The sequence below is a fragment of the Aspergillus brunneoviolaceus genome (genome assembly GCF_003184695.1).
Source record: "Aspergillus brunneoviolaceus CBS 621.78 unplaced genomic scaffold BO95scaffold_73, whole genome shotgun sequence".
NCBI lineage: Eukaryota > Fungi > Ascomycota > Eurotiomycetes > Eurotiales > Aspergillaceae > Aspergillus > Aspergillus brunneoviolaceus.
In genome coordinates, this window is record NW_020290803.1 from 69,185 (window position 1) to 82,627 (window position 13,443).

At 55.0% G+C, this 13,443-nt stretch overlaps 6 protein-coding genes across 6 annotated transcripts; 2 read left to right on the forward strand and 4 right to left on the reverse strand.

The window, feature by feature from the left end:
• Positions 1–34: 34 nt before the first annotated feature.
• On the reverse strand, positions 35–1,072 carry BO95DRAFT_505681 (lipase family protein; the record flags this gene model as incomplete). The annotated part of the gene is made up of 3 exons (XM_025591168.1): positions 35–704; positions 766–937; positions 991–1,072. 3 exons carry the CDS (start codon positions 1,070–1,072, stop codon positions 35–37), a joined length of 924 nt encoding a protein of 307 aa, XP_025438360.1.
• Positions 1,073–3,563: 2,491 nt separating this feature from the next.
• BO95DRAFT_505682 (GMC family oxidoreductase) lies at positions 3,564–5,521 on the forward strand (the record flags this gene model as incomplete). The annotated part of the gene is made up of 3 exons (XM_025591169.1): positions 3,564–3,926; positions 3,998–5,212; positions 5,304–5,521. The coding sequence occupies exons 1-3, from the start codon at positions 3,584–3,586 to the stop codon at positions 5,519–5,521; spliced, it is 1,776 nt and encodes a 591-aa protein (XP_025438361.1). The 5' UTR covers positions 3,564–3,583.
• Positions 5,522–6,323: 802 nt separating this feature from the next.
• Positions 6,324–7,315, forward strand: BO95DRAFT_467448 (uncharacterized protein; the record flags this gene model as incomplete). The annotated part of the gene is made up of 2 exons (XM_025589290.1): positions 6,324–6,540; positions 6,597–7,315. The coding sequence occupies 2 exons, from the start codon at positions 6,324–6,326 to the stop codon at positions 7,313–7,315; spliced, it is 936 nt and encodes a 311-aa protein (XP_025438362.1).
• A 297-nt stretch (positions 7,316–7,612) lies between these two features.
• On the reverse strand, positions 7,613–8,924 carry BO95DRAFT_476272 (putative short-chain dehydrogenase; the record flags this gene model as incomplete). Its single annotated transcript, XM_025589921.1, has 3 exons — positions 7,613–7,960; positions 8,013–8,740; positions 8,766–8,924. 3 exons carry the CDS (start codon positions 8,922–8,924, stop codon positions 7,852–7,854), a joined length of 996 nt encoding a protein of 331 aa, XP_025438363.1. The 3' UTR covers positions 7,613–7,851.
• A 257-nt stretch (positions 8,925–9,181) lies between these two features.
• Positions 9,182–10,846, reverse strand: BO95DRAFT_467450 (uncharacterized protein; the record flags this gene model as incomplete). Its single annotated transcript, XM_025589291.1, has 3 exons — positions 9,182–9,920; positions 9,987–10,497; positions 10,561–10,846. 3 exons carry the CDS (start codon positions 10,844–10,846, stop codon positions 9,182–9,184), a joined length of 1,536 nt encoding a protein of 511 aa, XP_025438364.1.
• Positions 10,847–11,473: 627 nt separating this feature from the next.
• Positions 11,474–12,385, reverse strand: BO95DRAFT_517636 (uncharacterized protein; the record flags this gene model as incomplete). Its single annotated transcript, XM_025591911.1, has 1 exon — positions 11,474–12,385. One exon carries the CDS (start codon positions 12,383–12,385, stop codon positions 11,474–11,476), a length of 912 nt encoding a protein of 303 aa, XP_025438365.1.
• Between the last annotated feature and the right edge of the window lie 1,058 nt (positions 12,386–13,443).

Below are 13,443 nucleotides of genomic sequence, written 5' to 3' on the forward strand. Positions count from 1 at the left end.
AGTCATGTCACACGCACCAGAACTGCATGCTATGCTACTCCCCCCTCCGCCAAGGGAACCCCCGTTCCTTACACCCATCCACCAACTGAAAATACCACCGATGCGCCGATAGTCCCCTCAGCGAGGGCGAGCCCGTGCCCGTGTTGCCAGCATAATTGACCGAGCCCTCGTAGACCGCCACATCCTGAGGGCGCACGGTGACATTATCTCCGGACAGGATATGATACTCGGGGCTGATATGCACATAGTTCATGATCAGCAGCGGCAGCTTCGGGATTGGGTCGTTCGTATGTGTGAAGCGGTAGTTGCCGCCCTGATTGGTGATGAACTGCGCTAGCGCCTCGTTCCCCACCCGCGGCGACGCGTAGGCGTACAGCGCCGCCTTGTACCCGCGCGTGCGAAGATCCGCCGCCGCCAGAGTCGCAACTGCCGCGCCAAGACTGTAGCCCACCAGCACCAGGTCGTAGTCGCTGTACGCATTCTGTAGCTGTTCGAGTTGGCGGATCACCTCGCTGCGGATCAGCCTCCATGAGGTCCAGAAGCCCAGTTCGGCAAGGCAGCCGTTGCACAGCTGGGGGTCGGTGAAGACGAACATCACGTCCGCCAGCCAGTTGCGCACCGAGTAGGAGCCGCGGAACGAGATGATGCGGCGGCGGTGCGTGTGGTCCACGGCTATGAAGCCAGCGGTATCGGTCATCGTGGCACTATTCGTCGAAACGATTAGTCGAGACCCGGCCCCAGGGACATCGCGGCTGGATGGTATACTTGGAGAAGGCAAGCGCAATACTCGTGTTGGTGGCCTCAATGGCCGGGCAGCCGCGGTCCCAGCACCGGATCCTCGCTCCCGAGGACTTGGGATCATAGTTGTTGCTGCAGTAGGCGGCGTCTGCATACTGTGCCCAGAATGCGAACTCGGAGAGTTGATGGGAGGAAACGTCTGACTGGGATCAGTGACCAGTTGATAAGAAATGATGGAACGCGAATACATACCGCGCGCCTGCAAAGCAGGAAGGGCCTGGCTCAGCGAGGCCAGCATCGAGAGCACGGCTAGAAAGCAATTGAGAAGGGCCATCCCGTGCTGGGAGGAGACTGAAGATCAAGAGTAAATGGCGGAGATGCTGTCCGGGGAATTGGAGAATGGGTCGGCTATATTGGCTTTGGCTTCTCAGGCCCAGCCAGGTGCAAACCTTCAGGCTTGTTCTGCAACGTGGAACACCATAGCCCTTCGACTCCCAGAGTCAGGCTCCGAGCTCACTTACTTGACAGGATCGGAAGAACCGAATGAGATGTGTTCATCTCAACCCCGCCCGGATGGAGAAGGCGCAACCAGTGAGACGGGCTCGACCGATGCCCAAAAATGGCAGCTTCCTGAAGAAATGATTGCCGGAGGGCTACTCCGGGATTACGTCGAGGTTGGCTCAGTCGTCTATCAATGCACATCTTGGCAGGTCGACCGACCCAGTAAAAGATTCCGATGACTTTGAAGGTTCCCTGGGAGTGACTCGGCCCACACAGAACCCTAGCAAGGGATGCGCATAAGCCACGATTGAGTTTCTCGGGTCACGCGCGGAATGTGCGGTCGCTTTCAGCAAAGTCAATTCATATGGATGCAGTCACCCAGAAAGAGTTATAAGAATCAATCCAGTGATCGCATGGCACCCATCGACCTTTGGACGGACCGACAGCGAGCAGTGCGTCCACTCTCGGGAGAATTGCCGTGCGGGGAAGTGATCGGGGAAGTTAGCATGTGGAAATCGCCGACTTCTTTATAATATTGATACATGGCATTGAAGATCTGGTCTCTGGGTATGTGCAATTCAATGTGTAAGTGAATCCTAAAGTCTCCGAGGCCAGCCGAGAGCTCCCATAGGGTTTCGAGATTCCTGTATTAACATTGGCTTGCTTGCCCATTCGCCTGCACAAGCCATCCTGATGACCACTGCAGTCTGTCGATGATGCTCACGAATAGATGACTGTCGAGGAGATGCCAACACGTCGGTTCGGAGGTGTCACAGAAGCAGTGACACGGTGACAAGCAGAACCCAACGGTCACGTGATGTAGGAGAAGTCCCACATGTGTCGACGTCCGAAGCCACAGGCAGAAAACCAGACAGACTTTTTTGTCTTCCAATAGTTGAAGACACTCTTGTCAATAGCGCCGAGAAGCAGCAGACCTCGGACTGATGTCACACTCAGCTTGGGCCGCGGCTATGGCTGACAGCGGCTCCCTCATGGCCTCGTACAACGTGAGGTTATCCAGTGTTTATCCAACCTTCCACCCCGCATCGTCTCTTTGGATGGCAACATCCCCGCGACTGTATCTGTTACTGGTCAACGTGGCTTGACAAGCACACTTGTCCGACCGTGGGACATATCCAGTGAATCAGGTGCCAACCCGGTTAAGAACAATTCAGCAAATGCACTGCGACTCTTAGTTTGCAAGGCTTAGGTCTGGCTGTTTATCAAAGGGCGAGAGTGAGCTCCAGAAAGATAGTCGGCACTAGCCCTGTAGATGAGAATCAAATTTGGAAACAAGCGACGGGGGTCACTCTCGGCCGGCACCTCCACATGGCCGGGAGAAGAATGTCTACCTAGCTCTTTCTACGATACTGTATGACACCCTCCATTCAGGTCCAATCTGGCCACGTCATTTTATTAGAAAATGATTAATGAGCCGACCAATGATATTCGACAGACCGGGAGCATACATCGCCCCAAATAAGGTTGGGATCCTACAATGGTGCCTAGTTGGCATCATTCGGGTGCAATCAGCTTTGACGTGCTCGGGTCAATTCTTTGAACGGCGGTCCCTTCCCATGTGAAAAGCACCACTTCGGATGTTTGCGCATGCCTGCTTTGCTTGTTCGATAATGGCATCTTCCACAAGAAATTAGGCTATAGGATGCCGTGCAGAACCTCACCAATGGTATTTTCCCCGAAGATGACCCGACCACCACAGGAATACTAGGTAGTGAGACAAGGTCAATCTATTATCAACTCAATTTACTCCGAAGCGATGCACTAGATTAGAGGCAAGTTGACTAGTACCTTATCATCCTTCCTGAAGATTATCCAGCACGGCAACGACTCCACCCTTAGTGTCTTGATCCCTGGCTTAGGCAATCTATCTGACGCCAGAAGAGGGAACTGGGTCCGATGACAAACTCTTAGTCAGGAGGACGAAGATTTAGGCAGCTGAACTAGGCTCGAATCAGCATTCAACCAGGGACTGGACCCTGATCGACTGTAATCTATCCGTGCCGGGCCGGAACACAACCAGTCAATTCGCTCCTCGGCATGCCGAGTCCGGTGGAGTCCGATTGATAACCTTCAGCGTTGCCTTCACCGGATACCCGTTTTTTGTTTCAACGTCAATGGCGTGCTGGCTTCCACTTGACAGTCTTCCCGCGGAATCATCCCGTCGCTGACCGATCGTATCTGTATCTTTGTCTAGTTCAGGTGTGAAGAGAGAGGGAAGGGAAGGCGGAAACCGCCCGCTCAGCCTCAGGGGTAGAGCTATATAACCCTGATGGAAGCAGGTGAACATGTGCAAGAATCACCAGGGCCAGACATCTGTTTCGCCATGTTCCGACCGGCTTTTCTCCTGAATGCCCTGACGGCGGCATTGGCCTCGCCCATCACATACGCCTCCCAGGCCGAATACGACTACATCGTCATTGGCGGCGGCACCAGCGGATTGGCCATTGCCAATCGCCTGTCGGAAAACGCCAATGTATCTGTCCTCGTGATTGAGGCGGGTGATTCCGTGCTTCATAATGCCAATGTCACGGCCGTGGATGGCTATGGCCTGGCGTTTGGCACGGACATCGACTGGCAGTACCAGACGATCAACCAGACCTATGGCGGCAAATCTCAGATGGTCATGCGTGCTGGTAAAGCCTTGTCCGGAACCAGCGCCATCAACGGTATACTACATCCCATTATCATCTCTGTCTCTCAGACATGCTTACTGACTCATGTTGTTGTTTCTGCTCAGGGATGGCCTACACCCGTGCTGAAGACGTGCAGATCGACGCCTGGCAGCAGATCGGCAACGAGGGCTGGACCTGGGACAGCCTGTTCCCCTACTATCTGCAGAGTGAGAATCTGACCATCCCAACCCGCAGTCAGCGCCTGGACGGGGCGACCTTCAACATCTCCTACAACGGCGAGCAGGGTCCTTTGACGGTGGGCTGGGGCGAGATCCCGACCAATAACCTGACTGCCACGATCAACGCTACCTTCCAGGGCCTGGGGGTCCCCTGGTCTGAGGACGTGAACGGCGGCAAGATGCGCGGAATCAATATCTACCCGGCCACCATCAACGTGGCTGCCAATGTGCGCGAGGACGCCGCCCGCGCCTACTACTGGCCCGTCGCCGCGCGACCCAACCTGCACCTGCTGCTGAACACCTTCGCCAACCGCCTGGTCTGGCAGGATGAAGCCCCCAAGGGCAAGGCCGTCACCGCCGCCGGCGTGGAATTCACCACCGCCAACGGCACCACCACCATCGTGACTGCGCGCCAGGAGGTCATCATCTCCGCAGGCTCCCTGAAATCCCCAGCCATCCTCGAGCTTTCCGGCATCGGCAACGCCACCCTCCTGCACAAGCACAACATCACCGTGCAGGTGGATCTCCCCGCCGTCGGTGAGAACCTGCAGGATCAGACCAACACACACGCTGAAGCCGCCACGCACACCACCCTGGCCGGCACCAAGTACGTCGTCTACCCGGACATCTACGACGTGTATGGCAACGAGACCGCCGCCGTGGCTGCCTCCCTGCGCAAGAAGCTGGACGACTACGCCCACGCCGCTGCGGCGGTCAGCCACGGCGTCATCACGGCCGCGCACCTCAAGGAGCTGTTCGAGGTCCAGTACGACCTCATCTTCACCCAGCGAGTCCCCATCGCCGAGATCTTGTACTACCCCGGCGGCAGCGCGAGCATCTCCTCGGAATCCTGGACGCTCTTGCCCTTCGCGCGTGGCAATGTGCACATCGCCTCGGCGGACCCTGCCGCCATGCCCGCGATCAACCCCAACTTCTACATGTTCGACTGGGACCTGGACAGCCAGATTGCTGTGTCACGGTATATCCGGGAAACCTTCCACGCGCAGCCGCTGCAGGGGCTGGTGAAGGGGGTGACGGTGCCGCCATTGGAGGATGATGCGTCAGACGAGGAGTGGAAGGCGTGGTTGCTGGATGGGAACTGTGAGTCTGCTAGTTTTTTTTCTTTTTCTTTTTTTTTTTCGTTTGTTTCTTATCTCGTATCGAAGAGGATGGCTAATGGATGCTTGGACAGATCGCTCGAACTTCCACCCCGTCGGCACCGCCGCCATGATGCCCCGCGAGAAGGGCGGCGTCGTGGACCCCAGCCTGAAGGTGTACGGCACCCGCAACGTGCGCGTCGTCGACGCCTCGGTGCTCCCCTTCCAGGTCTGCGGTCATTTGACTAGCACCTTGTATGCAGTCGCGGAGCGGGCGGCGGAGTTGATCAAGCAGGAGTCTGCTTTGTTTTAGACTGGTCATTGTTTGATTGTATGTTAGAGAATGGCATGGACGTGATTTGATAGAGTATCTGTTTTGGTCCTGTTACGATCATCGAATATGGTTTAACTTGCTGTAGCATAGCACAAACCTTCCTACACCCGCCTGTCGACCTCAAACCAAAAGCTCCCAAGTTCACCCGGTTGTTTATTTATCTATCTACTCATCTGTATCTTCATTTAATCCTTTTTTCTTCCTTGCCTCTCATATTGTGCCGCAGTATGCAACAGTACTTCTCGCCTTGTCACCCTCCTGCCCTGTAGGCACAGTGCGATGACTATGTCAAATTCCACCCATGTTGTATTCTGGGACCGCTCTTGGGGGAATCAGTATAGGAAGTGGAGAACCCAAAGCTTTTGGAATTATCGGTGGCTAAGGTGAATGCCTCCTTGATTCTCAGTAAAGCTCATTTCAAATGTCCTGTCATTACAGTACATTACGCATTACCCTGCGTGCATTTCCGCCTGAGAGAGAGGAGGGAGAGGGGAGAGAGAAAGCTACAGTACAGTACAGTACCAGTAACATACAAGGACCTCTGTCAATTTCGGTCACCTGTTTTCACGTGATCCTCTCCCTTCGGAGGATGAATGAGTGGATATCCATGATCCAGTTTCCCGCTTCCCATTCAATCTCCCTACAATTGACTTACTCGTCGTGGGACAATCCTCGCTCATTTGCCGACCGTTCTCAAACGTGGTCCGCATCTACCTACTCTGTTTCGCAATGAGTCTTACATGCTCCCGTTCCAACTGCATACCACAGTACAATGTGTACAATGTCAGGAATCAGACTGATAAGCGAGTCCACCTATGTCTTCCTCAACCTCACGGACAACACACTGGATGATGTTGACGAATCCCTGCGGCTGGACAAGCAATTGAAGCTCGATCCTCATTCTGCGCGCTACGGGCTTGGTGCTCTTGAGAAGCTTCCACTCGGGATTCTCCACCCCACCCTCCTTGCGCTGGACATACGGTCCATGACGGAATTCCGTCGCGTCAACAAAAGAGCCAGGCTCGTCACGGGCTCGATTCCGCAATATCGCCAGATCCTCGCGCACGGCCCGCCGCCCTTCGCGGCAGCCTCAACCACGAAACCGCGCGGGATTTCTCCTGCCAAGCGCTGTACGAGACACTCTCCACCGCCGAGTGTGACGGGTGCGGCGATTTCGGCGGCTACCTCTACTTGCTCGCCTGTCGCCGCGTGTGTTTCCTGTGCCTCACCGAGAAGACCGACTACCTCCCCCTGTCCCGGAAGGATGTGATTCGCCAATTCGGGCTGGACCCGACTCATCTAGCGCGTCTGCCTCACATGAAGAGCTTCCCGGGCCAATACTCGCCTCGATGGATCAAATGTCGACGCCGTGAGACCTTGTTCGATCATGGCTCCGCACGAGAAGCGGGGATCGCTGTCCATGGGACAGCCGAGGCGATGGAAAGGTACGCGTTGGAGATGATCTCCAAGCAACTCGAGGCTTACAATTCGCGACTATCTGTGCGTCAAACGAGTCAGAGGCCCGGGCGGCCCCCCAGATCTGCAGATGCCTTCGATGGGCATTGTTCCAATCCCAAGCGTTTCGTGGGGATCATACGTGCGCCATTCTTCAGCCGCAATACGCTATCCCCCGAATGGGGTTTTCACTTCCTGGCTTGCAAAGCCCATCATTATCGTCGGCCGCTTCACTGGCGTCGGAAGTATACTATCGAGAGTTGCCGAGACCATACCAGAGAATTTGGGGAAGTGGTGGGGGGGAAGCACGTCCGGTGAATCAGCCAGGAGTAACCGTTTCATCTGTAGGCGAACTAATATCCGGGGCATTTAGCAAAGGATCTTTCCGACAAAGGTCATTGTAGTAAAATCAGGCGTACCGATTGTTATTGGTAAGGGTTTACATTAGGAAGATTCGGGTGTAGAGAGATGGGCTTTTGCCGCCGGGAAATACTTTACATGTGAGTCATCGCCTCTGCGGGATAAGCACGCTTTGGAAGTCCGTCGGTTAGAGGCGCCAGAAGCCTTCTATGATCTGCGCACGGTGTTGCTAGCACTATAGTGACTTTGTGCGCTCAAAGACAGGGGAGGAAGAAACGCAAAGAGGAACAGATAGAGGGAAAAGATACCGACTTTATCAAGCACCCAGCTGAGAATTCCTATTGCAGGATATAGCATGGCTCTAGGCAGTATCGTCCGCAGGTGCACAGGCGAACAAGCCAATGACAATGGAATCTAGACTCTTGACGTATTATAGCTTATAACCTGAAGAGATGTACCACCCAAGCCCTGAGAACCGTCAGTCAAAGACATGGTCAAAGACTAGGCAGCTCCAGATCGACCTTCCGCAGCACCTCCAACATCTCCCTCCACACCTTCTTCCTTGTCCTGACCCCCTCCTTACTAGTGACAATCTCTCCCGGACTGCAGCAGAAGCATGTTAGCACAGATCAGCCCCAATCCAGGCCATACGTACTCAGCAACAGCCTGATTCTCCAACCACCCCCCATGGGATTCCACCTCGCTCGCCGCCGCATCAACAAGCGCCTTGCCCCCTTCTTCCGTTGTCCGCCCAGTCAACCACTGCATCACCCGCAGCACCACCGGTGCCTTCTCCCTCGTCAGGAGCTCCGACTTACAAAACCCCGACGTCACCGCATTGACGACCACCCACGGCGTGCGCGCTGCATCCTCCCTCTGTGGCACCATCTCCGCCAACTCCAGCATAACATACACATCCAGCAACTTACTCACCACATACCGCTCCGCAGGGCCGTTCGCCGCCGCCGACCTCTCCCACTGCGTCCGATCATTCAACGCAGCCAGAGTATTCTCCTGGTAACGCTCCAAAAGCCCCGCCGACATATGCACATCACTCGCCACGATCACCAAATGCGAGAGCAACGTTTCATCTTCTCTCGCCTGCGCAAGCAGCACGTTCAAGACCCGTAGACTCAAAAACGCCGTCGCCAGCCCGTTCACCTGGATCGTCCGCTCCCACCCGTCCTCCGTCACATGCCATTCGCCTGACGCCATCCCCGCGTTCATGATCGCGACGTCGATCCTCCCTTGCCCATCCCGGAAGTATTGTTCTACTCGGGCAGCGAAGGCTTTGACGCTGGCGAAGGAGGCTAGATCCAGGGCCCAGAGGTCGATTTGGCTGGGGTGGGCGCCGGTCGTGCTGAGGAGGTCGGCTTTTGGCGGCTTCGCCTTTGGTCAGGTCGCGGACACCGAGAATGACCTTTGCGGCGTGGAGGGTCAGCGCGTGACGGGCGGCTTCGAGGCCAACGCCGGTGTTGGCGCCGGTTATGAGGAGGGTTTGGTTGGCGAAGGAGGTGGGTGCCGGGAGAGTGAGCGGGTGGAAGGGTTGGGCGAGGAGTTTCAGCATTGTTCGTTTTGGGCGGACCTTCTTTCTTGAATAGGAATGAGTTGGAACTGAACATCTGTCAGTAGGTGTCTTGGAGCCATGAGCAGCTGAATTTATACTGTCGTGAAGTCGACATCTATATCGTGGATTAGCGGAGATTCGGAGATAAGCTCGCCAGGCGCCAGCCTTATCGGCGCTTGCCGGATTGGGACACTGATTCAGTTGCCTATTCGGGAAATGACGCCCATGCGCGGCGTCCGCTGCAATGGCTCACCACATCACCTTCCACGAATACGAGCAAAGGTATCAATCATCAGGCGTTGCAAACCAGGGTCACAGGATAGATCAAGCCACAGGACCTTCTTCATGGCGCTTTTGACCTCGGCAAAACATATGAAGTCCCTTCCTTGCAGTAAATGACGAAGCATAGTCTTATACCAGCTTCGGAATCGTTTCCCTTCACTGGCGATTCCGCCCAGCACTACCATCCACAACAGCAGATCCACTTCAGCGTCACTAAGCACGGGCTCATACTCCATAGCTTGGCTGATCTCCACCTGAAGCAGCTTGGCTAATCGGGCAAAGGGTGCAACGGCCATGGGAAGCGGCAAGATGACCGCTAGACTATAGACCCGAGCAGCCAAGCGGAAGGACTCGTACAGAAACGACACCGGCGCGACGCATTCATCCTTAGACGGAAGACTCAGAAGTTGGTGTTGGATCCAATTGCGCTGCTCGACCAGGCTAAGCATCTGGGGCTGCGAGTGGCATACTCGTCCATGGACCAGAGATTGAATTCGGTCTGTGTAGATCACCATGTCATGCAGTATCTCAAGGAATCCGCGTGGGAAATCTCTCAGCTCGTCCAACAGACGGTTCTGCGAGAGCTCAAAAGCAGTGGATTGGAAGGAGAGCGTGGGGCTTTCTCGCTGTGTGGTGTGCAGCTGCTCGCTCAACATAGATCTATACTCCAATTGAGGCTTGGTGAGGTTCTTGGTTGCGACGATTACCTCTGTACTGCAGTTCGGATTTCAACCGATTATCACAGGAATTCGTCCTCAGCCTCGGCAAGCAAACACATACCACGAGATCACAGCAGCCACCCCCTCCAGTTTAATATTCTCTAGACCACCCCGCTGGCGAATCATGGCCAGCAACCCCCGACGATGACAGTTATCCTGCGTCAGAACAGCATACACATCGAGACTTTGCATGCTGTCAAACACCGGACTGAACAAAGACGACACGTTACCAGCGGCGGTAATGGTCTCAGCATCGACGGAGGTATATAGCAACGAGTTGACCGCGAGAATGACCTCATCAGTCCACTGATCTACCGGTCGCTGCATGGCCGCGTTGAGACGCTGTACTGTCTCCAGCTGGCTTAGCTGAATCTCGTAGGCTGTTTTCTGGTTATGTTGCTGTGCGCCGGATAACAGCATCCTCGATTGCAGATGAGTCGCCGCTCCGTGGATGAACGCGCTGAACAGGACCGGGCTGTTCAACCCCGCAGTAAACCACGCCCTGATCGTGGGTGAAGTCTGCTCTGCCACTGAACTGGCCATGAAGATGGTGGGCCATAGATATTGCAGTGCTGTTTGGGTTGTAATGTGCTCAGCAAGGTGGTCTTACCTGCAGCGGCAGAGCTCAAACCCACAATACTCGAACATCCGACTCACGGTCGCAGCATCCAGCTGCGATGGGTAGGTCTGAAACGGGTCGAGGAGCCCCAGACCTACGGCTTCGGGGATCCGATGCATGTGCGCCCGAGTCTGTTGAGGTCGGTCATCCTTCGGAGCATGAGAGGGTCGTTTGGTCGCGGTGGACTTGGCATGCGATCGCCAGTTGTGCCGGCTGGCGTGGGAGCGGATCGCCGCCCGCGTCGGTTTCTGTCGGAGTTGTTGGGCCGACGTGAGCTTCACAAACTCGAAGACCGTGTCCATTTCGGTTTCGCCTGTTCGAGTGAGATTTGAAGTCTGATATCAGTCACCATCGAGCAAAGAAGAGTTGTGACTTTAGTCAAGAGATGAGGATTGATGAATATCCAATCTGACATGCGAACAGTAAACATGCCCAGTGCCGTGGTCATAGCGCCGTTCCTCATTCGGACAACATCACGTCATGTGACGGGAACACTTGGGTGAGCACCAGGTCAACTGAGATAGAAGTGCACGTTTCTTGCCGAAGATTTAGAAAACTCAATAGAGTATTCAACTCGGTTCAGGCACTGCGCTGAGTTCATGGACTTCTGCTGAAGTGTTCCCAGCTGGGTGGTATGCGGGGTTAGGAAGATACTAGTATATTTTGATGCGGATCCGAGGGAACACCATCAAATATGCCTGCATTTCGCAACCCTACCTCTTGTCTCTTAACCGAGTCTAGACATTTGGTGCGATTCATGGCAGGATCTAATCCAAGGAAACAACATGGCTTACTGCATTGGCTCGCTAAAACCTCGTACGAGAAGAACTGGCTGAAAAACAAACTAGTGAAAGAAGCAACCCAGCAAAAACGCCAACATCCGTACGAATCATGCTAAATCTCACATTGCACCATAATTTTCAACTATATCACACAAAATTCCCGGCCCGATGCTGCGCCTCCGGCGGAGTCGCCGGAGCAGCCGCCGGAGTCGGGCTCTGGCGCAAGACTTCGCTCGTCGCGATAGAAGAGGGACGCGTCAATGGGGTGCTCAAGCCGAGCTCACTGCGGGAGGGTGCCGTCGCAAACATCACCGACGCTCGGTCGAACTTGGCCTCGCTCTGCGGTCGGCCGCCCTCGGTCAAGGATACCATCGAGTAGTCCGCGGCCTTGGCGGCTGCCCTGGCTTCGATGCGTCTTCTCTTGCGCTTATCCCGGGTGCACATGAAGGCGGCAACGCCGATAAAGAGCAGTATCAGGATGGTGAAAGTGACGATCGCGGCAATCTCACCACGTCGGTTGTAGGCCGCCTTGGCGGCGCTGGCGGAACTAGTGGCCGAGGCGGTGGAGGTGGTTGTTGAGGCTGTCGACGTCGTCTTGGTCGTGGTGGTTGCTGCAGTGGTAGTGGATTGTGAGGTGGCGGAGGTGGTCGTACTTGATGAGGTGGTGCTGCTCGCTGTAGAGGTGGTGGAGGAGACTGTGGAGGTGGCAGAGCTTGTAGTGGCTTCTGTCGTGCTGGAAGAAGTGGTAGAGGTGGTGGAGGTGGTTGATTCTGTCGTGCTCGTCGAGGTTGCAGTCGTCGAGGTGGTAGACTCGGAGGTGGTAGAAGATGTCTCCTCAGTCGTTGAGGCTCGCTTTTGAACGAGCCAGTCCCCGTGGAAGCGCTTCGCATACCCCTTGAGGTTATTGGCATCGGCCGTCTGGGTGGCTATGGGTACGGTGACGGTGACGGTGACGGTTGAAGTGGGACTCCATGTTGAGGGTAGATCAGCTGCGGGACCGGGATGAGCAGCAGTGAGAGAGGACAATGTCCCGAGTGCGATCAGATAGCGCAGTTGCATATTGTCTGGTAAGTACTCAGTTGAGCGAACTTGGCTGGTCGAGAAGAAGATTGGTTGTTGAGCAGTGGGAGCCAGATTTCTAGGCGGGCAAGACCTGCATTATCTATAGGACCGAGCATACTGGCTCCAACCCGAGCCATGACGAATCCCAGCCAAAGCACCAAGTGATGATGAATTCTCTGCGTGTTAGGGTGTTCTTGTCGTCGTACGCGGTAGAACTAGGGCTGAGGCTGCCCAGTTATTTTGGTGGCTGCAACGGATGCTGGTTGGTTCGGGAGGGTCGAGTGGAGCAGTGAACGCTCAACCGGCCACGCGGCTTGCGCTCCACCGTTGCTCGTTCTCATTTTCTGGTGCTATGGCGCACCCAAATATCACAAAGTGAAATTCGATATGCCTGTCGAGAGCAACATACTCAAATGTATCCGAGTCGCCGTCGAGTTTGAACGGTATTCAATGGTTGAAAAGCACACACAGCATCAACCCTTATGTCCGGATATAGATCATTCCGAGGCGCGATAAGGAAAAAACTTTAGCCCGCGATGCAGAAAATCTTGTTCGGAGTGGATGCATGCTACCAAGTCGAACGGCCGATCGTCCGGTTCTCTCTACCACAACAAGCCTCGTAGGCTATGCCCCAGCCCCAGCCCCTCTCGCTTGTTTGACAGGCTATTTTCATCGCAAGATGAACTTCTCGAAGAAGCCTGCGCCACACCCGCTCGTTGTTCGCTGACTCAGCGGAATCTGAGCAAACTCAGATCAGCGCAGGAGTTTCTCATCTGGAAGACCGATGGGGCTAGGCCAATAGCAGACCCATTTCCATGCAATTATGTGAAGAGCGGTTGTCAACTCGACGAATTACAGCGGCTGTACCCCCCAAAGTCCATTTCATCGCGACGAAAGGCATAGGGGCTCGCTGTCCTGTGGTCCAACAAAGCTAAAATGGCAGACCGCGAACTGAATGAGTCTTGACGGGGTCATGGTCAATCCACAACGCCGCGCAAGACTCCCCCAAATTGGGGATGGAGCTCAAATTAACATACCCGCTTTGTCATGGTCCA